The sequence below is a fragment of the Mesocricetus auratus genome, unplaced genomic scaffold, assembly GCF_017639785.1.
Source record: "Mesocricetus auratus isolate SY011 unplaced genomic scaffold, BCM_Maur_2.0 Super-Scaffold_100009, whole genome shotgun sequence".
NCBI classification, from domain to species: domain Eukaryota; kingdom Metazoa; phylum Chordata; class Mammalia; order Rodentia; family Cricetidae; genus Mesocricetus; species Mesocricetus auratus.
In genome coordinates, this window is record NW_024429193.1 from 78,804,821 (window position 1) to 78,829,360 (window position 24,540).

Consider the following 24,540-nt stretch of genomic DNA (forward strand, 5'->3'; position numbering starts at 1 on the left):
ATTCAAGGTATTTTGTTTGTTTGATTGAGGATTTTTGTTTTATTTAGAAACAATCTTATTTTACACACCAATCCCAGTTCCCTCTCTCTCCCATCCTCTCATGCCCCCCATCCACTCCCAGCGAGGGTGAGACCTTCCGTGGTTAGTGAGGGTATTTTATTGCAGCAGCAGAAGTGGAAATAAGATGTGGCTCTGGGCAAAAGGCTTAGGCAATAAAGGTAAAGCATTCTGTGATCAATGAAGGGCAGTGGTGGCTAGGGGCCGTAAGTGCTGGCAATTTTGGGTAGCTTAATGTGGCACAAGGAGAGTGTCTACACCTCCCCCTTTCTCTCTGACAGCATGGAAATGTAGATAATTGCTCTTGATGGTTGTGAATATAATAGCTGACAACACACCTCTGCAATGTATTAGGACCGGTGAAATCCTTCAGTGGATGGTTTTACTGAATTCTCGTCAGGAACCTGGAGGCAGGCAGCCAGGTGCCTTGTTTTACTGAGCATATGAAGACCTGGAGGCTGCTGAGCAAAGCTTTTCGGCAGAAGCCGGGTGAAGGCATGGAAGCCACTGCCAATAAATGAGCGAACTGAAATTCAGATCTAGCTGGTCAAGTTTAGGTATTTCTAGTGTTACAAACCCCATGAAGCCTGCGGTACTCTAAAGGTCCTTGGGAGGCGGCCAGCGGTGTCCTGTTTTGACTTCTGGGAAAATCTACTATGATGTGAAGGCTCGATCCTACTTTGTTCTTAATATTTTTCCCCTAAATGTATCATAAATCGTGTGCCCCGGAGTCAAGAAGGGACAATAAGAAAGTAAAACTGTACCTGCTATGGTGAGGCAAGGGGACAGAAAACTCTCCTTTAAACCTTAGCATACCCTGCAGAGACGGAGCCTTGTCTGCGGCTGAGGCATCCCTTCGTGGGGACAGTTTGTCTGGGGCAGAGGCATCCCTGCGTGGGGACAGTTTGTGGCCAAGGCATCCCTGCGTAGGGACAGTTTGTCTGGGGCAGTCCGGATTTATTTAATGCCTGCTCTCCAGGCTCATGTATTAATCATGCCCCCTTTCTTTTTCACAGCCATTGCCTCTTCCAAAATAAGTTACATAATCACCCTGCCAGTATCCAGTTTCCCTTGCGTTATTTGTGTATTGCCTTGCAATCATTGGCCTAATATTGTCAGATCCATTTTAAACACTGATGAGTACTCAAATATGGAAAAGACTATATAGGCGATTTATTTTTAAAAAAGATGACTTACTTTGTACATTTGAAAGCACTTAACTTATAAAACACATGGAAAGGTAGAATTTCTAAAACTAAAGTGGTAGCTCTGGAATTTGCAAGAGGAAGCTGATAACTGAACAGAGCTTGGAGGGAAGGATTTGGGACCTCTGACTCCACACACTCATTTTAGCTCCAAAAAGACCTACTCAGAGTCGAAGTTAAATTAATCAAGAACTCAATGATAGGCGTAAGAAGAATTACAGGTTATCATCAGTTTAGTGGGGTTTCTATTGTCTCTAGTTAAAGTACCCTGTGAGGGGATGTGAAAAGTATTCATGCTATGAGAAATAAGGTCTGTTCTGTTCATAGCTACCTTTCGTCCGTGAAGGTCCTCAAATCAGACAGCACCTGCCCATTACAGATAGTCCCGAGGACTCATTCATTAACAGAAGTGTTTCTTTTCCAATGCCTGTGTGATTGAAATTGTTGACTTAATATATAATGACTGCCTGTTTCTACAGGCTTAAGCCAGTGAACCAGGTCATTTTACAATGAGTCTTTGAACCCATGCTGTGTGCCGATATAATACAGTCTTTTATTGATTTGGGTTATTTTACCGGTAAAAGTTATGACACATCCTTAAATACACTTTCCGGTCTTAAGTAATGGCATATGAAACTAGAGAGTTCCTAGTATTTATGCATGACTGTTCTTCTTATAAAACAGAAACTGTATATAATTTGAGAGAAGAGAATAAACAACTAAGAAAAGCACACCAAGACATTCACACACAGCTTCAAGATGTCAAGGTAAGGCAAAACCGGACATTTGGCTCTGAGGAAAATAAGGAATGTCTCTTATTTTCAGAATGGCTTCAAAAGTCATTCCTGGAAGCTGGAAACGTGGCTCAGAGATTACGAGTGCTTGATGCTCATGCAGAGGAACCACGTTTGGCTCCCGGTACCCTACCTCACAGCCACCTATATCTCCAGCTCCAAGGAATCCAGTGTCCTTGTCTGTCCTGTGTGAACACTGCACTCACATGCATACCCCGTGATGGCAACCAACACACACACACACACACAAAATTAAAATTTAAAAATAAAGTTTTTTTTTCATTTTTAAAATGCATTCCCTAGTTGATCTGCTTTGCAAACCCAGACAACTGTCATGGGCTTTGCATACCTGGGATAGACGTTTGCCACATTGGCATCACAAACTAAAGGTGGCCTAGGACCTCTGACTATCTGCATCAACACTGAACTCATTCTTTTGGTGAATGATTACACTTTAAGATGGATTTTATTTACCAAAGCTGACTACTAATGAAAGATTTATCTGGGTAGCACTTTTGATAGATTTTAGAATAGCCCATAAATCGTACTTCTCTCCAGGAATTTTTAAACCTAACAAATATTGCTCCAAACAACAAGCAAATAACATTTGGGTGGCCACACCAAAGAATTTTGTTTTGTGACATTAATTTAGCTCAACATGTAAACTTCTTTTTTGTGTAGCAACAGCATAAGAATTTACTCTCCGAGCACGAACGGCTTTTAGTGACTCTGGAAGACCACAAGAGTGCACTGTCTGCTGCACAGGTTAGGAGGGAAGCAGCCTCTGTTGGGTCCTGTTAAGGTCTGCTTACTATTTCTAAATTCCTTTATGCATGGAGTTTTCCACCACACAGTCTTCAGAGTTACTTCTGACCGCACTCCTAATCTCGGGGACAATGCATGCTTTTCCAAGTCACTGAAGAGACTACTAAATAAACTTGTTGCTGCTTTTTGTACATGGCTGTTTCTGCCTCTCCCACATCCTGTAGTCAGGGGTCCTGACACTTAACACAGCATGGCCTGGGAATGTGGTCTTTTGCACCTCTCTGGCCTGTGTCCCATCTTAGTAAAGATCCCAGATCTAGGCTTGTGCGATGGCAACTATCTGATAACTCAGACCCAGATCTTGTCTTTGCTCCTGACCTTATTCCCAGCATCCCAGTCTGTATGTGTATACCCTTCGTGGCACAAGAGTAAGACAGGGCTGTTCATATTACAGGAGAGCAGAAGGGCCGGTGAAAAAGGTAAAAGCAAGGGTCGTATCTGCACTTGGCCAGAGACTAGAGTAGGCCCTGGCGTAAGCCATGTTCCTGGTATATGTCTATTAAACGGATAAGCAATCAAATAGAAGCTATGGAGAACCTGGTGGGTGATTTCTAAATGAAGACTTTACAGCTTGAGAGCCAAAGCAGTAGGAGTGAGTGGCCAAGTCACTCGCTTTTTGCTTCATAAAATTATCTATAGTTAACACATTGGGCTTAGACCTATTTCAAAGACTCACTTTTTGCATTTAGAGGACCAGGGATGTTTTTCTAACATGCAAAGAATTCATTTTGTTTTCTAATTTTCTTAGTATGCTCTCACATTAATTTTTTCTTTAATACTTTAAGTGAGTCTGTGATAATTTCACACATGTATACAATGGATGATGACATTTGCCCACCATTTCCCCCTCAAGTTCCCATTAGCTCCCAGCCCACCCCCCCCCCCCACATGTGCACAGGTGTGGAGCCACAGACTGGAGCACTGGAAACCTAACTGTGGCCACACTCACAGACAAAAATGATTATCTTTCTCCTGGCTGCCCATAGCTTGCTCCGCTAGGAGTAGGGCCTTGTGAGCCACCGTCCTTGGGACCTTTGTCAGGTAGATGTCTCTGTACTACTCTGTTGCCCATGATGATTTTTATCTGTGTATTAATGGGTTGACTCTAGAGACTTGCATTGCAAGTCTTCTTCATAAAACTTGTCAGGTATTATTTTATAGGAGGTTCACAGAGCAAAAAGGAGTAAGCTGATTTGAACACTGTATGGCAATAGCCACAAACATTACAATAAGCAACAATCTGAAAATGTACAGAAATAGAATTACAATGGTTGGTTTAGTGACCCAAACCAAGTTCTTAACTAAGCACGTTAGTGGTATTACTGAGCCAACCATGGAACTTGCTGTTACTGGTATCACAAGTTTGTGGACACACACGCGTCAGTGGAAGCCAGAGGGTCCGCCTCAAGTGTCATTCCTCAGGACATCCTCCACTCTGAGACAGTCTGTCACTGTTCTGGAACTCAATGATTCCAGTACCCCCAGGAATCCACCTGCCCACCAGCCCAGAAAGAAATTTACAATAAAAAATAATTTCATACACACAAAAATAAATAAATATAGTTTTCTATTTCATTATTTACCATGTTTAACTGCTTTTGTAACTTCAGGCATTTTGATTGGAGGGTGCCCAAAGTTCTTACTTTTCAGGGTTTTTGTTTGTTTGTTTTTCTGTTTGTTTGCTTGTTTTATCTCAATGCTTACACTGTAACTACTGTATCCCTTAATTTCCTTAATTAGAACTGTATGTTTCTATTAATTTGAACTGATGTAACAAAATACCGTTGACTGGCGGCTTAGACGTAACAAATTTGTCATGGTTCCAGAAGCTAGGAGTTCAGATTACTACATTCAGACTCCTAGGAGGACTCTCCTCTGGGTTATGACTCCTGCCTCCTTGTATTGTCATGTGATGGAAAGAGACTGGGGATCTGGGGATGCTCCCAGGATTCCTTTTATGACAACGCTAGCTTCATTTACGAGGATTCCACTCTCAGAACCTGAGCACCTTCTAATATATCAACTTTCTGCTGTCAGCACTAAAGAGACTAAACTTCAGATATACACTTTCTAAAGGGTACACACATTCAGTAAATAACGTCATGTCACAACTTATCCACATCTCCAAGGGAGGGACAATTGCTGTTTCTGGCTTCTACATCTCGTATGCAAAATCCTCTTATGAGATTCTTTCTAGGCAGGGTGATTCTTAAATATAGTTGAAATTTTTATTTAATCTTCATAATCTAGGGCTTAAGGATGGTTCGGTGGATAAAATCCTTGCCACACAAGCCTTTTAACCAGAGCTTGATCCCCAGAATCCATTAGATGTGGAAGAAAAGTTCACTGATATCCACAGACAGACATTCCATGACATGCAGTCACACACACACACACACTCACACACACACACACACACACAATTATGATCCTTAATATACACTGATATCAAAACCACAACTTGACTACCATCGTGCATTGCACACCTTGGAGCAGTGTTTCTTGGCCTTCCTAATGCTTCCCTTAATCCAGACCCTCTTATTGTGGTGACCCCAACCACAGGATTATTTCCATTGTTACTCCATAAATGGATTGTTGCTACTGTTATGAATCATAATGTAAATATCTGATATGAAAATGATTTTAGGTGACCCCTGTGAAAGGTTCAACCTCCAAAGGGGCCACAACCCTCAGGTTGAGAGATATTACCTTAGAGGAAGAAAAAAAGAAAGCATAGAGTTGAATTTTGTACACCCCTCCGCATTACTGTGTGGATGCCATTTGTTTGGCTTAGTTCTCCAAAGTTGATTCCTAGATGTTCTGATTGATTCTGAGGTAAGGCCACTGGCAGCTACACGTTCCACTTTTGTACAAACTATAGGAGAGTACTCCCCTGATGCATATTTAGCCAGCTGACATCCTCGTTTTTGAAATCTAGAAGAGACAAAACAGAGCTGGGGAGACGGCTCCATCAGGATAGTGCTTGCCATGCAATCGTGGCCCCAAACCCCACAGAGAAAGGCAAGATTCGGAACCATAAGCTTATAATTCCAACTATGAGTTGTCTGGAGACAGGTGGATCCTTTGAGGCATTGGCCAGCCATCCTAACAGAACCAGTAAGCTTCAGGGTTATGAGAGGCCTTGTCTTAAAACACTAAAGATGAATAGCAGTAGGGGAAACCACCTGATAGGCCTTGGGCCTCGACACACACGCATGCACACGTGTATACATCTGTACATACCCTGTATGCCTATCATATATGCTTCCAACAACACACAAGAAGTAAGACAGTTCTTCTCCGTAAGCATGGAAGAACAAGAGTTCTATGTAAGTGTTGATTTACACAGTAATTCTCGTTTTAGGATAAGAGCGACACTGTCCATGAAATGTGGATATGCAGTGTCTACTAATTTTGTTAAAGTTATTGACTTATTTTCTACCTTTCTAGCTCCTTGTTAGAAACAAAAGGCACACACCCTGTACCTCCCACATCAAGCATACGCAGAAGCTTCTACATCAGATCCTTCCAGTCCTACACTCGTCCTATACTCACACGCCGCCTTTGTCACTTTAAGTCAAAGGACATGCAGAATTGATGACTGAAAACCCAGTTTCATTTCCCCCTATTTCCCTGTTCTCTGCTGCTGCAGAGCATGGTATAGAAAGTAGCAAGTAAAGGACCTGATTTTAGCATAAATCAACTGAGGAGAAGAGAGTAAACATAGACAGATAGATAGATACATACATACATACATACACACATACACAGATACATACATACATACACAGATAGATAGATACACACATACACAGATAGATAGATAGATACATACATACATACATACACAGATAGATAGATACATACATACATAGATACATAGATGAGAAGAGGGTAAACATAGATAGATAGATACACATATAGATACATAGATGAGAAGAGGGTAAACATAGATAGATAGATACACATATAGATACATAGATGAGAAGAGGGTAAACATAGATAGATAGATACATATATAGATACATAGATATATAGATACATAGATAGATGATACATACATAGACAGATACATACATAGATATATTCCATTGAAAGTTATAATTCAGGAATACTGTTAATGGGTCTCAATTTGAATAAACATGTAAGTCGATTTCTGATACAATAAAACATTGATTACATAGCTGTCCTTTATTAGTGATGTTTATAGTAGTTCTTATTTTGACTCACGTAGCCTGGGAAACTAACATGTCTTGGATATATTGTCCGTCTCTTAATTCTGGTTCTAATTTGCATGTGCTCAGAAATGGTCAAGCATGACCAAAGAGGAAGACCTAGTGCATGGAGGACCCTGCACCTTTTCTAACAAACTCGGGTTTCATGTTTTTCTACTCCTCCAGTGAACCTAAGAGCCCCTCTGATGGATTAATCTATGAATGTTGGCTTTTTTCTCATCACATTGTGCAATTTTCTTTCAACTGTGCCATCTATATGCAGACTCAAGTTGCAGAATATAAACAACTAAAGGACACTCTGAACAGGATTCCGAGCTTTCGAAATCCTGACACAGAAGAGCATCGAAATGTCACCTTTCTTCGTGGGACTCCACAAGGTTCCAACATAAGAGTGAAACCAACAGAAGAGCTAAGAGAGGTGAGGCGTGTGACCTGGGGGTCCCTGGTAGGTGTTGTTCCCTGTGGAGCCGTCCTGAGGAGAAATGCTCCCTGAACAGCCAGCTTTTCTCATCAAGCTTATTCCTAGATTCCGTATACATTAGCATCCCCCGTGGGGTATGTTTAAACAGGCTTCTCAGCCACAGCTCCACTTTCCAATTCAGTTCATTTGAGGTTTGGCCTGGAGATTTGTGTTTCTAACCAAATCAGCTAGTCTGGGGGAAAAATACTGATAATTAATGCTGTAGCATTTACTGGGAAAGACTTTTCCGGCTTTGCCTGTATCTATGTAAATTTACATGTATTAAAGGAGCTCTGGCATGTGAGGATTTGAAGGAGAGATTATTTTTCTTTCCTTTGAATATGTGGAAAGGTTTTGAATAGTGTAAGACTATTATGTGGCAGCCCACTTTGTTATCAGTGTTAATATAATGGAACTCACTACATTGCTGGGTCTATATAGAGCATGCCAAAACCATATCAAAATTACCCATGTAACCTGATCGTGATCCACTCTATACTTGTTCCTCGTGAAAATGAAGATTGGCTTGAGTATGTTTCAGAAGTGGAACATCACTAGGGTGGTCTTGCTTAGCACTGATTCTTCCAAGTTATTTGTCTGGGCTGGCCAAGTGGCTCAGTGGCACTCAAGATTAATGACCTGAACTTAATTCACAGGTCCCAAATGGAGGAAGGCAGAGGGGTGTTCCCTGACCTTCACATGCAGGCTGTGATGTGCTTGCTGTAAATGTTTGAGAAGTCTTGTTTCCAAGTGGCCATCTTATGGCAATAACGAGGTCAACACCAATGGATTTCTCCTGTGAATGTTTTTAGCATCATCGGAGCATTCCTCCACACACAGGCTCCGGGTCCTTGCAATCCAGTTCTTTCTTAGGGATTTATAATCTGAAATTTAAGACAGCATGAGGGGACCACGTGCCTGTCATTTGATTCTGTGCTCTGCTAGTCTGACTTCCAACCCTCCCAGTTCTCCATCTGATGATGCAGAGTTTGCTTTGCTCCAACTGCAAGTGGGAGATAGCAGTTATCTGCCGGCACATTCCTCACGGGGACAGAGTGGGGACAAATGGCAGGTGTTTGAAAGTAGTTAGAGCCCCTGAGAGAATATTTTCTACAAGGCAGTTTTATGGCAAACTTGCCAGAAGACTTTGTCAAAATGTACATCTGTAGAAGTTCCCAGATTTTCACGGAAGAGCTTTTCTCCGGACTTCATGATTTACACTCTTGCCTTTCTCAAGAGTGATAATTATATCCCTGCTAGCTTCAGACTAGGGGTCCCATTTCCTGTTGCTTGTGGTGTGGGCCCCTAGGCATCTAATTACAAGATATTAATCTGACCAAGGAAGTAAAGGTTTTTTTTTTTGATGAAGAAGAGGGAGAAGGCACTATAGATTTTCCTATCAGTATTTTTATCTTCCTAACTCATGTAGGTCAAAGAAAGGTTGTGAACTTATAGAAAATATGGATATGACTCAACAGATTTTAGAGAAGATATTTTCTAAAGTAGTTTTTTTCTCTTGGCTTAGTTTCCTGTATTGACAGTGTAAAATAAATACACAGACTACTTATGGTTTACAGGAGATGTAGTAAGACACATTAATATTTTATTGGGGTTGGGAAAAATAACTCAGCAAAATTCTTGCCATGTGCCTGAGTTTAATCCCTGGCCCCCATTTAAAAAGCCAAACATTAGAGCCTGTGCTTAGAATACTAGGGCAGAGACAAGAGGGTCTGTAGGGCCCATGGACCAGCCAATCTAGTCTAATTTGTCAGTCGGATAATCCTAAAGAAGGACCCTGTCTCAGCACACAAGATGAATAGCTCGTGAGGGGCGCAACCTGAGGTTGACCCCAAGCTTCCCCCTGCTCTGCCGGCATCAACAGCTGTGCATCTGAACACTTGCAAACACTGGCACAGGTGAACTGCTGTAACAAAGACTATTTTGTGTCTTGGTTAGCTGAAACTGTTTTAAGCTAAAGTAGATATCTGTTAGTATGCAAGTCCCTCTAATTACTAGTTAATGAAGCGAATGAGAAACCAACTTATTCCCTCTTCAATTAAATCTTTAATCTTACCCTAGCCCTTTCAAATGTCTGTTGACAAGAAAGTTGACCTCTCGAAGAAACTTTTGTAAGCTGTAAATGTGATGTTTCTGGTATTTATTGTTTTACTTGTTTGTTTCCTTTCTGTTCAAAGGAAGCTGGAGTAGATTGCATAGATTGCTTTTGAGGGAAGTTTTTGGGTTTTTTGTTTTGTTTTGTTTTTTGATCCATGGTTGCTGGTGGGTTTCACTTTCCTGGTCACTTATCATTCTCGGAGATAGAATTTTGCCTAAATTAGTCTTAGGGTGAAATGACACAGTGAGAATTAAATAGCTCCGTCACACCTGTTTTCTTTTTGAAGTCATGGTTGTGTATATTTCTGAACTCTAGGATACGTTGCTTATGCTGTAGCCCCTTAAATGTGGTCATAAAACAACAATGTCACTACTTTTGAAATGGCGAAAGTGACATTCTTTGTGTTGTGCCTGTCTTAGGTGCCTCTGCATAACGAGGTGTGGCAGAACCAGGAAGCAGTGCCTAGAAGGACGGAGGAGAAGCCTTTCTCTTCCATCCAGAAGGGAGCCGGGTTTCAGGCCGCAGCGGAACAGAACCAAGTGGAGCCCAGGGAGCCAGAGGAGCATCGAGTGGAGGAGGAGCACAGGAAGGCACTGGAAGAGGAGGAAATGGAGCAGGTGGGGCAGGCGGAGCGTCTAGAGGAAGAACATGACCCCTCACCGGAGGAACAGGATCGGGAGTGGCGCGATCAGCAGAGACAGGATGCAGCCCACCTTCTGGATGGCCGCCCTCAAGCTGAGGTGCATGGGTACTCGCTGCAAGTTCTCTCTGCTAGGGAAGCTGGCTTTGGCTTTAGACACTAATAAAAACATAAGGAGGCTGTGGAGATGCTCAGTCAGTGACGTACAAGCGGGAGGACCTTAGTTCTATCCCCAAAGTCCGTGTAAAAAGCTGGATGTAGTGGTGTGGACACAAGTCCTGCCCTGGAGAAGCAGACAGGTGGGACCCTGGGACTCACTAGCCAGCTAGCCTAGCCTGACTAGAAAGTCCAGGGCACACACACACACACACACACACACACACACACACACACGAGAGAGAGAGAGAGAGAGAGAGAGAGAGAGAGAGAGAGAGAGAGAGAGAGAGAGGTGGGGGGGAAAGAATCCCTTTAATGAATCACAGTCTCTATCAATCTTTTTGAAAGATTTCATTGAATGTTCTTTGCTTGTGTTTAAATTTTCTGTTGTAAGACTAATGGCACCGCATAGCTCAGAAAGGTGACTGGTGATCGGAGCAATGGCTGCTCGTAGACCTGTATTATCTATCCCATTGTCAGTGTTGCATGAGAGACTTGTTTTCATATCCCTGACAGAACAGCAGGTGAGCTCCCAACTGGGCGCCTCCCCAGAAGCTGCCCAAGTTGCACCCGGAGTATCTCAGTGTGGAAATACGTCTAATTTTCTGTGACAGAGTCCTGCTTCTTCCGGCCATTCACTTGCAGTTACAGTGCTAGCTTCTGCCCCCATTGCTCTCAAAGATGAATCAAAAGCTCTCAATACCCTCCCACTTACACATTCACACACTTAGCACTCACACGCATGTCCTTGAGTGAGTGCCCTTAGCCTGTCTCTCCTCAGATACTGCCCATCAGCTCACCGCTGACATCTGAGACCCATCTCTACCTTCAGAACAAACAAAAGCAGCCAGTGTCTTCAGAGGATCTTAGTGTCAGCCCACACTGAGTGCAGCCAGGGACTTTGCTTCACTGCTTCCAAACTCACACCCAACAATAGTGCACATGGATGCTGACAATTTCTTTGTAACTCTGTCTTTATTTGTCTTCCTATTCTCGGGTACTTGAAACTGGGTGAAGTCACCCTTAGTAGGTGTGAAGACCGCTGCTGTTGCCCCTCACATCCTTGCAAACCTTGCATGCAAATGGCACTGCCTTCCTCCCCTTAGGCTTGTGGTCCTCGATTCTGCCCTCGTCCTGTGGCTGACATTTGAGCATGTGTATTTTAATTGGGGGGTGGTTGGTAGTGGAAGGAAGATATGTAGCTCACTGGGGAGCAGAATTTTAAGAACATGCTGTTTGGTTTTCCTCTAATTGGAATGTATTATGTCTGCATCCGTGCATAGTTATTTAAAAAAAATCTCTTCTCTAAGACTGGCCTGATAGCTCAGTCAGTAAAGTGCCCACACTGCAAGCATGAGGTCCCAGGTTCAATGTCCAAGAACCCAGAAACACAACAAGTTCTAGTTCAGTCCCAGATCTGGGGTGGCAGAGACAGGGAGATTCCTGGGGCTCACATGCCTTGCCTTAACTCAGCAAGTCCCAGGCCGATGGAAGATGCTGTCTTAAACAAAAGCAAAACCAAGATCCACAAGGTGGCATCTAAGGAATGACAATTTAGGTTCTCCTCTGGCCTCCACACACACTCTCCATATTCTTATTCTTTCTGTCTCTCTCTGTGTCTCTCTGTCTCTCTGTGTGTCCTCTCTCTCTCTTTCTCTGTCTCTGTCTCTCTGTCTCTCTTTGTCTCTCTGTCTCTCTCTCTGTATCTCTCTGTCTCTCTGTGTGTCCTCTCCCCCACTCTCTCTCTCTCTCTCTCTCTCTCTCTCTCTGTGTCTCTGTCTCTCTCCTCTGCTTCCCCAATATAAGCTGAGATTTGACATTTTGCTTAGCCTGAGACTGGCATATCCATTGTTGGTGTTAATTAGCATCCTTGGGTCTTTAACTATTCCTAGACAAAGCATTAGCCTCACAAGTTGGGTAATTAGTGTGGGGTTGGTTACCAAGTGCCACATTCAGAACATATGAGCCTACATTTAATTAAGGGTAGAACTGATTCCCTCTGTTGTGCTGTGTTCCATCTGAGCTGGAACACACGGAAAGATGGCCTTCTTGCCCCAAGACTGCTATAAGAAGGCCAAGGCCATTCAGAAAAAGACAGAGATTGTGAGATACGGGACTTCACGTGTAATTGGCGCTCACCTGCCATGAAGCGTTAAGAAGCCCACCCTGCCTCCTGCGCTTGTCCCGACAAGGACATGAAGGGATTCCCGGAGGGTGTAGCCCCTCTGGGTTAGCATCAACTCCTTGTGTTCCAGGTGGACCATCCCACCAAGGCAATCACGAAATCCCGGTCCCCATACGAGGAGCAGCTGGACCAGCAGAGGCTGGCGGCGAGGAGGGATGAGGAGGCTCAGAGGCTCAGAGAACACCAGGAAGCCTTGCACCAGCAGAGGCTACACGGACACTTGCTGCGGCGGCGGCAGCAGCAGCAGCTCCTGGCCAGAGAGATGGCTCAGCAGGATCAAGCAGGGCTTGAGGAAGCCCAGCAGCACCCGGAGAAGCAACGGTAGCCTGCCCCTTCCCTTGGTGGGTGTAGACAGTCCTTCCTCCGCCGTCAAATCAGCCGTGTGTGTGTGTGTGTGTGTGTGTGTGTGTGTGTGTGTGTGTGTGTGTGTGTGTAGCCCTTGTACCCTTGGTGGGTGTAGACAATCCTTCCTCCGCCGTCAAATCAGCCGTGTGTGTGTGTGTGTGTGTGTGTGTGTGTGTGTGTGTGTGTGTGTGTGTGTAGCCCTTGTACCCGTGGCAAGAGGGCTGGCTCGTGGTGCCCATGTAGACAAAGTAGGAAACACCTGGAGAACTAAACGCTAGAGACTAACTTCAGCCTAATTTTTTTCTTCCTAAAGGTGATAGTTATGGACCGAGAAGGTGGCTTGGTGATAAAGGGCTTGCCACACAAACATTAGGACCTAAGTTCACGCCCCCAGAATCTATGTAAATCTAAGTACGGTGGCACACAGCCTGTAATCCCAGGGCTAGTACAGCAGGATGGGAGTTGGAGACAGGAGATTCTCTGGAGGCTCGCAGCCAAATAGCCTGGAGTATGTGGAGGCAAACATCAAAAAAGGGGCCTTGTTTCAAGCAAGGTTGACATCAAGGACAATGTGCAAGGTTTTCTTCTGACCACCTGGCCGGTGCACCTGGCGTGTGCATGTTGGTGCACCTCTCATGAAACTTACACACACACACACACACACACACCACATAGTAATAAAGAAACTTAATAGATCTCAAAATAGACTAGCAGACTTAGTTCTAACTTTATTTTGTCATGGAATGTCATTTTCCCTCTTACAGGTGTGCTTTGAAAACATATCTGCTGTCACTATTATATTTTATTGTGTTTCTAAACCTCAGAAACAAGTTATGGCTTACGTTTAAAGTTTGAAAATCCTCTTTTATTCCTGACTTGAAAGATAGATGACCTGTTTCAAGCCTTGCCTGCTAATTTCTGTTTCTGAATTTATGTCACCGGCAGGCAGCAAGTTGATTACAATGCTGTAGAGAACGACCACGTTGTGCAGGGAGCCGAGGACCAGAGAATCCATGAAGAGGAGGAAGGAGGTAAGACTCCATAGATGGTGACCCCTCACCCGGATGACTTGATCACGTCACACCGTGCGGACAAGCACATTCTGGAGCACCAACAGGCAGAGTAAATGCAGCAGCAGGCGGGCGGCTGGCACTCACACGTAATGCTGTTGTTACCTTTGGGCTGAGTCCTGGCAACAGTATTTAGCAGTCCTGCAAACAGGTGGAGACAGCGGCTTTTTTCAGAAACCTCTCCCCTCATTGTGTGCTTAGTACTTGTTTCTGACAAACATCATAGGATTGGGATTCTTTAGGAAATTTCTGTATTTTCTACTTAGCTTGGAAATCTTGCGCCCTTGCTTTTATTTGTGACAAACCTCTAGTATGAAATTCGTCAAACGCTGCTCCCTGTGGAGACGGAGCTGAGGTTAACTCAGCTTGGTACCACTGACTCTTACAAGTGTTCGATTTTTCTAGAAAGTGTCTAAGGAAAAGCAGGGGCATGCACTCAATCAGCAGCCTATCATGCTACTTTATAACGTTAAGAGTCAAGACATTGTTGCCTTTATGTCCCCCGTGGGTCACTTTAGCTCCCTCCGTTTGTTATTCATGAGACTAAGGGCTGCTGGCTCCCTTCTTGTTTAATAAGTCCCCTGAGCACTTTCAGCTTGCCCGCAGGCTCCCTGGGTGTGTCCAGACTAAATAACTGCAGCCTTAACCTTCCCTCTTATGTCTTACTCTCGAAATGATTGACAGTTTGTGTGTGTATGTAATTCTGTTAATCTGAGTACCACCACCACCCCCCAAAGAATACCAAGTAAACTCTTAAGTCACTATAAGCACAGGATGGTTTTTCCTGGCAGCGATATGTCTGCTTCTGAGTTTAACGTTGTTGGCGTCCATTTTTAAAGGTCTCAATTTTGGGTAACTCCTTTTGTGACAGTAACCAAAAAGACTCAATCACGTATACCTTCTTTTATTATGAAAATCGTGATTATTGCTTTTGTGTCTGGTGGGGAAACACCAGCCTCTGCTATAAATATCCCTTGAGAATGGTAGCATGGTACGTTTACCCATCCACGTGACACGCAGCCTGTAAAATAGGACAGAACTGCTCAGAAAACAAGAGAGAGACATGCCACTGCCCGAGAAGGACATGAGATAGAGTGGCGTGACCTCCAGGGAAGCCACCACGGGCTGCCGTTTGAGAGGAAAGTCCTGCCTGATCCGCTCTGGGCTGATTATGGTGCCTTTGCTTGGTTAGCCTATGAAAGAGATAACCAGCGCCAAGATGAAGCTGAAGGAGACACGGGCGACAGACAGGAGCGTCACGAACCAGGACCCCAAGAATCTGACCCAGAAGCTGAGGCAGATGTAAGTCTCCTCCACTGATCCCAACAGTCAGGAAGTCACAAGGCAGGCAGGAAGAAAAGGTGAACTTGTGTGGCTGGGAAGCGAGCTCTGAACTGTTTGCAGTGACAGAAGCAGAGCCCATGAGGGAGTGAGAAGATGTCCCTTGAGAGTGAGGAAGCCAGAGCACAAAAGCCTGCCAGTGCATAAGGGGAGGCGAGGGTGCCAGTGTGGGATGGCTGGGTCTGACAGACACCTACCTTTAGGATCTGCTGCACGATCCCTGGCTGATGGGATCCAATCCTTACTCTCCTGACATCTGTTTGTTCTAGACAGTGCACTGAAAGAGATAGGGGTTTTTTTCTTCCTCAATATATGTTTTTATTTAAATTAGAAACATGAATGCTTCACATGTCAATCCCAGCTCCCTCTCCCACCCCTCCTCCCTTATCACTCTACCAGCCCCCACCCAATCCCAACATCATTCCCCAGGGAGGGTGAGGCCCTCCTTAGGAGGATCTCCAGAGTCTGCCATTTCCTCCAGGGCAGGACCTAGGCCCTTCCCCATGTGTCCAGGCTGAGACAAGGCCCCAGCGATTTCTGAGGCCTCCTCACTGACACTACATTCATGGAGTCTGGAACAATCCCCTGTTGGCCTCTCAGCCATCAGTCTGGGACTCAAGAGCTCCCCCTTGTCCAGTCAGCTGTCTTTGTGGGTTCCACCAGCACAGTCTTGACCCCTTTGCTCATCACTCCTCCATCTCTGCCACTGGGTTCCAGGAATTCAGTTCATTGTTTAGTTGTGGGTATCTGTCTCTGCTTCCATCAGTCACTTGATGAAGGTTCCAGGGTGGCATATAGGATAGTCATCAACCTTATCATCAAGGAGGGGCTATTAATGTAGTCTCTCCACTATTGCTTAGTTTGCCAGTTGGTGTTATCCTTGCAGATCTCTGGAGATCTCACTAGTGTCAGCTCTGTCCTCAAGCCTATAATGACTCGATCTATTATGGTATCTCTCATCCTGCTCTCTTCTATTCTTAACTCGACTCAACCTCTCTGCTCCCCCATGCCTTCTTCTCCCCTCCTCTTCTCCCCCTCACTTTTTCTTGGTTCCCTCTCCCCTCCCCTGATGTTCTCAATCTGCTCAGGAGATCTTGGCTCATTCCACTTCTCTGGGGTACCATGCATAAAGAGATAGTTTTCTAACATGTCTTCTTTTAACAAGAATTGAGTCAGTCACCTCTTGTCCCATCGTGCATTCATTCTCTTATGTGATGTAACGCTTTTCCCTGTAACCCCCTCAACTGTTGTTTGGTTGCAGGTGGGACTAAATTTGCATTTTTATGATTTTTTTTCTCTGTAAAAAAGGTACTTAGGAATAGGATACAGTTTCTTCCTTATCCCCCACACAAGTGACCAATAGTTCATACGAGAACGCCTGTGTGGAGAGATTGCAAAGTAATTGGACTTGGGTGTGATGGTGATGACTTCTCATTTCTGTTGAGAGCAGTGTCATTTGTACTTGATGTTGCCAGCCAGGGCTGTGCGGTAATAAACCATCTGCCCCTGCAGGGAGCTCTTGACCATGCTCAAATAGCCTGGTGAACAGAAGAGCCCCTTGACTATGTAACACTGAGAGGCTGAATTCCCCCTCTGTGGCTTCAGGGTCTTAGGGAGAGCAATTCCCGCTTCAGTAGGTGTCCCGTGGCTTACTGAAGGAAGGGGGATGCCCATCTCAGGGTCTTGTGAGTTTGGCTATCACTTAACATGTGTGCTAGGGGCTTACATGGATAACTGAAGTAATTATGATGTCAATTCACTGGAAAGGCATTTGTGGGAGACAGTTATTGGGAACTGCTGTGGAAATACCTTTGATGGTACATTGTCTGATTTCTCCCATCCATTTCTAAAGCCATATCACTCTATTTCATGGTAGAAACTTGGCATGCTACAAATAGACCATATACTGTGGAGTTCATTCTCTATCCTGTGTCTTTGTTGAGTCCTTCTGGTGTGGACTCCTTCCCGTCAGATATATTCACCTATTTACCTGTTAAAATTTTCTAGCAGGGGGCATCAGAGGTACCCCAGTAAGTAAAGTGTTGGCTGCTTTATCTCCAGCATCCAAATAGAAAGTCAGGTGTGGTGGTGCACCTTATAATACCAGTGCTGGAGCTCTGGAGCTGCGTACCCAGGGCTCCATACTAAGCCAGTCTAGTTTAGTGGACGGGCCCCATGTCTCGCTGTAAGACATCCTGTCAAAAAATGGAATGTGAACGGCTCCTGAGGAGTGACACCTGAAGTTAACCTGGGGTTTCCACACTCATGTGCACTCCTGGGCAGGTACAGAGAGGTGCACATGCACGCACTTGTACACATGCAACCAACACACACACACGCTTCACACCCACAAATTTCTCTCAGAGGGAGGTTTGTGAAAGTCAATGTAGCGGTAAAAGGAGTTATTGCTGCCCCTAACTCTCCCATCTTGATTATTACTGATCTATTTTTATTCTGCTTCGCCCTGTGACTTGTGTGAGCACTGTTGTCTGCGTCGTGGAGCTTACGCTACCAGCAGAGTGTTGGGGAATCACTTGCACGAATGACGTTCTGTGTGCACTTCCTCAGTTGATCTGATTCCTCCTACTGAAAAAGCAAGATGAGCTCCATCTTGGACATTGAGCTGTTTCATACTCTGCAGGTCTCGGGGAAAATTTGATTTGAACAGTCGGGTGAAGGGCAATTTCATTTTCTGTCAGTGTGTGACCTTTCCAATGAAATTAAAGTTGAGCCTCAGTTTTGAAGCTATGCTTGCTGCTCATGAACATTTTCCAGAGGGCAGCTGTGGAGGATATAAACCCAGCAGATGACCCCAACAACCAAGGGGAAGATGAATTTGAGGAAGCTGAGCAAGTGAGAGAAGAAAATTTGCCCGAGGAAAGTGAAGAGCGAAAACAAGGTGAAGCCAAGCAGGAGAACACAGAAATGGATGAGCACTTGGTGGTAAGACGGTGCCTGCGTTCAGCCTGAGCGTTTCAGTGAATGCCTGGCTTGTGGGAAAGACAAGCACTTGTGTGGGGTGAGAGACAATTTGCCACATCAGCTCTTCATCGGGTCTTGAACCCTGGCATAAGATGATACGGGGTTTGGACCCTTGAGTAAGATGATGTGGGTTTTGGACCCTTGAGTAAGATGATGTGGGTTTTGGACCCTTGAGTAAGATGATGTGGGTTTTGGACCCTTGAGTAAGATGATGTGGGTTTTGGACCCTTGAGTAAGATGATGTGGGTTTTGGACCCTTGAGTAAGATGATGTGGGTTTTGGACCCTTGAGTAAGATGATGTGGGTTTGGACCCTTGAGTAAGATGATGTGGGTTTTGGACCCTTGAGTAAGATGATGTGGGTTTGGACCCTTGAGTAAGATGATATGGGTTTGGACCTTTGAGTAATATGATATGCCTGTACTCCAAGAGTGAGGTAAGGGGTGAGTGGCACACACTTCTTTGGAGAAATGAACATTCAGCATTTTCTGGCTACTGATGCATTTGCAGGGATGCTTTTCTTCATGATGTGCTCATTCTCCGACCCAGCATCCTTTCCTTTGTTTCAACAGATGGCAGGGAATCCAGACCAGCAGGAGGATAATGTTGATGAGCAGTACCAGGAAGAAGGAGAGGAGGAGGTATGAGATGGGGTGCATGGGACCAGTCACACGGGGCACACCACCCTCAAACAGACCTCAGCTCTGTTGACTTTGACCTTCAGACTTAAGTCACACGAGAAAGGGGTGGGAGCCTGAAGAAGAAGTGGACTGTAGCAACTGAAGCACTTAGGAGGCAGCAAACCAGGCTGATTTTAAGTGACCAGAGATTTGGAATTAGGAAGAGCTCTGGCAGATTGAGATTCATGGCATCTTTGTGAGAGCGTCCATAAATGCATAACATCAAAGAGAGAAGAAGGAATTCTCTGCAAATCCCTATCCCTGCGCCTCTCTCTGCGGGCTCGTCCCCATGCCGACTCAGGGAGACCCCCACAGAGTGACCTGGGACCCACTTAACCCACTCCCAAGTATTTCTGGAGATTCACCAATATTTCCTTCTGACCTCTTCCCTTAATAATGAGGGCGGGCTCACCTGGCAAGTGAGAGGCCTTGCGTTCAGTCTCCAGCACACCCGTTCCACCAAAGGAAAAGGGGAAAGAGAAAGAAAGGAGGAGGTGAAATATGGGAAGGACCAGACTTTGTTTGAATTAAAGTGCATTCAGATGGAGTTTCTTAGTATTAAACTTTAACTTGCTTTCATTGTAGATTTCTGGCATATTGGCACTAATGAGTCTTATGAAATACCTCTCCCAGTATCTTGTTCCCTGGTTAATCAGCTGATGAGTGCAGTGTGTGCCTCTTTAGTGAACTGTGTGTGGAAGTGTCCTAGGTTTTTATTGCTGTGAAGGGTCACCATGACCATAGCAACTCTTATAAAGGAAACCGTTTAATTCAGGCTGGCTCACAGTTCAGAGGTTTAGTCCGTTATTGTCACGGTGGGAAGCATGGCAGCACACAAGCAGACACAGTGCTGAGGAGGCAGGAGAGAGGCCCACATCCAGCTAGGCAAGCAGCAGGAAGAGAGTGAGCCACCAGGCCTCCCTTGAGCTTCTGAGGCGTCAAAGCTCACCCCCAGAGACACACTTCCTCAAATAAGGCCATGCCTGCTCCAGCAAGGCCACATGTCTTAATCCTTTCAAATAATGCTGCTTCCTGTGAGCCTGTGGGGGCCATTTTCATTCAAACAGGTCCAGACACCACACTTACTCTCTCTGTCAATAGGCAAGTCAGCATTTCCCCAGTTAAAGCACTGGTTAAGAAAATGTTTCCTAACATAACAGTGTCTTACAATCAGAAGGCTTTGTCCCTGAATGGAAGGGGGTGGGGTAGGTGGCAGGTGAGATGGTAGACACGTGACCAGGAAGAGAGCAAGCTGGGAGAGTGAGTTCCCTGCACCGTATCCTCGGCTGCCTTCACGCATCCTGCCTCATTCTTCCTTGTCTTGGTCAGCTTTTTAGAGCCAGTGCTAACATGTGTGCTTATCCCGGGGAAAGAGAAAATCATTCTTTATGACCGCAGCCCTGTTCTCTGCAACAGCCTTCGTCTTTGCCGTCTCGTGTTTCCTCCTGCTGCTCAGCTTCATGGAGTGCCGGAGACTGTCTTTTCCTAAAGAGCACTGCAGACAGTAGCAGCCATGAGTACTAAGACGGCTGCAGGAGAGAGCTATTCGTCAGGACTGCTCTTTTAACAGGGTGTCGGGACCAATAGTCCTTTGTTTCCTTAAGTCAGCTGAGGGGAAGCGCTGAGGGACTAAGAGAGAAAGGGTTCACCTTGGCTTCCTTTTAAAAATTCAGAAGGGTAAACATAAAAGTTTAATCAGTGTTTGCTGACTCCGTCTCGGCTCTGAAGGATGATCAGTTAAGGTGAAGGAGGGAACACCTGAGGCATGAGAGGGTTGGACGACGCAGAAACACACAGAAAAGAAAGACAGGCGCCAAGGCAGACACTAGCAGCCTGCATGGAGCACAGTCCTTCCCTCCTTTGTCCCAGAGTGACTCGCCTCGGCTCTGCTGGGCCGCTAGCACTGTCGGGAGGCCTTTTAACAATGTCAGTGTCTATACTTTCTAACCCCCCTGGACGCTCTCTCTCTCTCTCTCTCTCTCTCTCTCTCTCTCTCTCACACACACACACACACACACACACACACACACACACACACGCACTCTCTCTCTCACACACACACACACACACACGCACTCTCTCACACACACACACACGCACTCTCTCACACACACACACACACGCATGCACTCTCTCTCACACACGCATGCACGCACGCACGCACTCATGCACACACACACCCCATTTACAAAGATTTTCTTTCCAGTATTGACTGCCTCCCTGTCCACTCAGCATCCCTTGTACAGGCTATGTTGAATTTGCCCCACTCTTTCCATTATTCCAAGGTCTTCTATAGAGGCGGGGAGGAGAACCGATGCCGCATTTCTTCAAGCGCTAATAACAGAGATGAGGTGCTGAGCAGCCTGCAGCAAAATGGGCAGTGAATTAGAAGCATGGGTGCATGGCACTTAGTGGGGGGGGGTAGCATTCATGGACACACTATAGAAACTGAAATGCCACATGGCTGTGTCCTGCTCGTCTATTCTTTGCCTCGCGTTCCGGCGGTTCTGTAACAGCCGGGCCGTAGACTTGTAATAGCACCCAGTTTCCTTCCCTTCCCAGCAAAGCTCAGATGTGTTGGTATTGGTGTACCACTGTAATCGTATTCACTGGGGTTGCTCCAGTCAGAACTGCAGTCGTCAGATTTACCACCTGAGTTTGGGGAGCACAGCATAAGCGTCACACTGAGTACAGGAAGTCTATACTCTCCCTACCTTCTTTGCCTTCTTTCAGAGAGAGAACAAGGAGCGGGGAGGGGAAAGGGAGGAAGAGAAAGTGTATTGTGTATTTGTGTACATGTGTATGTTCCAATGTGGGTACACATATGTGATCACAGTACACACTCCCGTGCATGCACATGAGTTAGTGGCCAGAGGGCAACCTTGGATGTCATCCCAGAGGGCAACCTTGGATGTCATCCCTCAGGTGACATCCGCCTTTGTTGTTGTTGTTGTTATTTTTTGTTGTTGTTATTGTTTTTTGTATAAGATCTGTCATTTGGCCTGGCATTCACAGAGTAGGGAGGCTGGCTAGCCAGACAACCCCAGCCTGTCTGCCACACCAGAGCTGTGCGTGCCGCAGGATCTGAGGACTGAGTTGAGGTCCAGTTGCTTTCCCGGCAAACACTTCCATGACTACCCCGTGACCCCAGCTTCCTACTACCTTCATTTATCCCAGCCAGGTTATCTTTCCAAGACATAAACGTGATTCCTGACCAGCACTCCTTCTGTATTTGTTTATGATTTCTAGAGCGAAAATATGTTTAAAAATATCTTTCTTATGTTGCTAGCATTCCGGATATTATATCTGCTTCTGAGTGAAGAGACACATTATGACATATCTAAAAAAGTTTATGTATTTTAAAGTAATTAATGATAAAACAGGTTAAATGACTACTTGAAAAATGTGGCTGTTTCAGTATCTCTAGTAAACCAAAAAGCAGAATAATAAGAACCTTCAAGAGAGAGAAGTAAAGGGTACCTGTCCACCTTCTGTAGACAGAAGGACACACACCTGATACCAGATGTGACCTGAGAATCACCATGTCAAGAAACTTTCCCAGCGCTGGGGGTATGGCTCTTGCCCCTCACGCCAGAAGATCTGTCTCAGACAACGCATGTACTGGTTGTAGGGGTGCACAGCTAAAATCCCAGCACTTTGGGAGTGGAGGCAGTAGGGTCAGAAGATCAGGGTTGTTCTCAGCTACACAGCACGTTTGAAGCCATCCAGGGAGATCAGGTCCTGCTAGGAAGGGAGGAAGGGAGGCCTTTTGAATGGGCGCAGATTCTTTGCAACCTTGTACATGAAGCACTGTAGCTCATGCTGTTGAAGGCCTTTGACTGTGTCTCAAGGCACCACCCCTGCACCCTCCCATGCTCAGCCTCGTAAGGGGAAGCTTCCCGGTTCCCAGCCAGGTACACAGTTTCTGTCGTATGTAGAAGAAAAGTCTTCCTACACCCGCTAGCACAGGATGGCTAGCCAACACCAGCTTCAGCTGCAGGTGCCGGCTTTGTTTTGTGTAACCCGAAGCAAGTTTTGCCCCATTCAGTAGGATTCTTTTCTGCAGTTTCTGAAGCAGAGTTCTCAGGGCTGCATGAGAAGTAGCAGTGTTGAGATGTGTTTGGTAAAGCACGGTGCCATCTTTAGGAGGATATTAAGGCAGACTGCTGTGGAAGATGGAAATGATGAAAGGTGAACTTTTGACCCAGGGCTGTCCGCATAAGCGTATTGTAAAGCTCGGGAATACAGTATCATCTGTTCTTCTTTAGAAGTGCGGCTAAGATGAGCTTGGATTACTTCCGTCTCAAATGTGATGAGTTAATTAATAATAGATACGTAACAGTCAATTGTCTCTATGGCTAGAATATTACAGAATGCCTTTTTTTTAATTAACAAAGAGCCATTTAAATCACTAGTTCACAACTATGATTACAATGAAAACCGGGGCATAAGCTCAAATTTCTACAGTAGATCCACTGAGTAGAGAAAAGGAGAAGCATTCTTACAAAGTTTGTTCTTTCCCTCGCCAGACACTCTTAGCCAGCACACATTGTACTCAAACGTGTAGTGTCCTGTCTCAGCCGTGACCCAGCGTCACCTTGAGAAGTTCATGAAAAATACAAACCTCTAGTCAGACTCTACCCTCTGGTATTTGGATCTTGTCTTTCAAGGGTCCTCGAAATCAGCCAGCAGATACTGCTCTTTTGGGAACCTCTGTTTAGATAACTAGTTATAGGGAAAGAAGTTTAGATAGATTTTGCAAAGTGTAACCTCTTGAACTTATGGATATGGTCATACCCATTTGCTAAACATTTTCTCACTAAATACTTAACAAGGTCGACAACTCTCAGACCGCTCTTCCCCCAACACAGACAATAAACACAAAGGGGTTTTGATTCAACACGTTTTTTTTTTCATGTATTAAAAATTGAGCTTTAGAGAGATCAGTTTTTTTTCAGAATCACACCATTTGTTATTTCTTGTTGAATTCTAACTACAGCTTACCCAGGGCCAGTGTAAGGTTGATATTATTAAGAATACCAACAACTGAAAGTTTATGTGAAGGAGGTCTTGGTGGAAATTAATAAAAGAGAATGATAGAACCAGAAAGTCACCATGCTGTAATCTCTAAATCGAACAATCGACTTAAACATATTCATCAATGAATGATGTCACTACATGGACAGAGGTCAGAGAAATTTCCATGGAGCATGGAGTGACTGGGTTGTCAATACCTGATGTCACTGATGGAGGACAACCTTACTTTGTTAGGATACACACACACACAGGCTGCATGCTGATGGAATGAAAACAGCAAGTTTTCAGCACTGCTTCTGAAGTGCCCTTGAGTCTTACGTTGAATCTGAATTTGATCATAGTTTATGTTTAACTTTACTCATAGGAAACATAAGGACCTAGAGGGATGGTTACAGTTATGGTTGAAGGCATAC

At 45.0% G+C, this 24,540-nt stretch overlaps 1 protein-coding gene across 2 annotated transcripts in view; it reads left to right on the forward strand.

Annotated features, from left to right (window-relative positions):
- Nucleotides 1–24,540, forward strand: part of Golim4 (golgi integral membrane protein 4) — a 77,498-nt gene that overhangs the window by 47,267 nt on the left and 5,691 nt on the right. The window contains exons 6-14 of one of the 2 annotated variants that reach the window (XM_040752634.1): nt 1,947–2,029; nt 2,738–2,821; nt 7,379–7,534; nt 10,112–10,432; nt 12,744–12,994; nt 13,964–14,049; nt 15,281–15,390; nt 18,205–18,372; nt 18,983–19,051. In XM_040752634.1, the coding sequence (XP_040608568.1) occupies nt 1,947–2,029; nt 2,738–2,821; nt 7,379–7,534; nt 10,112–10,432; nt 12,744–12,994; nt 13,964–14,049; nt 15,281–15,390; nt 18,205–18,372; nt 18,983–19,051 (1,328 nt within the window). The remainder of the gene's footprint in view (nt 1–1,946; nt 2,030–2,737; nt 2,822–7,378; nt 7,535–10,111; nt 10,433–12,743; nt 12,995–13,963; nt 14,050–15,280; nt 15,391–18,204; nt 18,373–18,982; nt 19,052–24,540) is intronic. The other variant, XM_040752635.1, reaches the window with a different exon arrangement.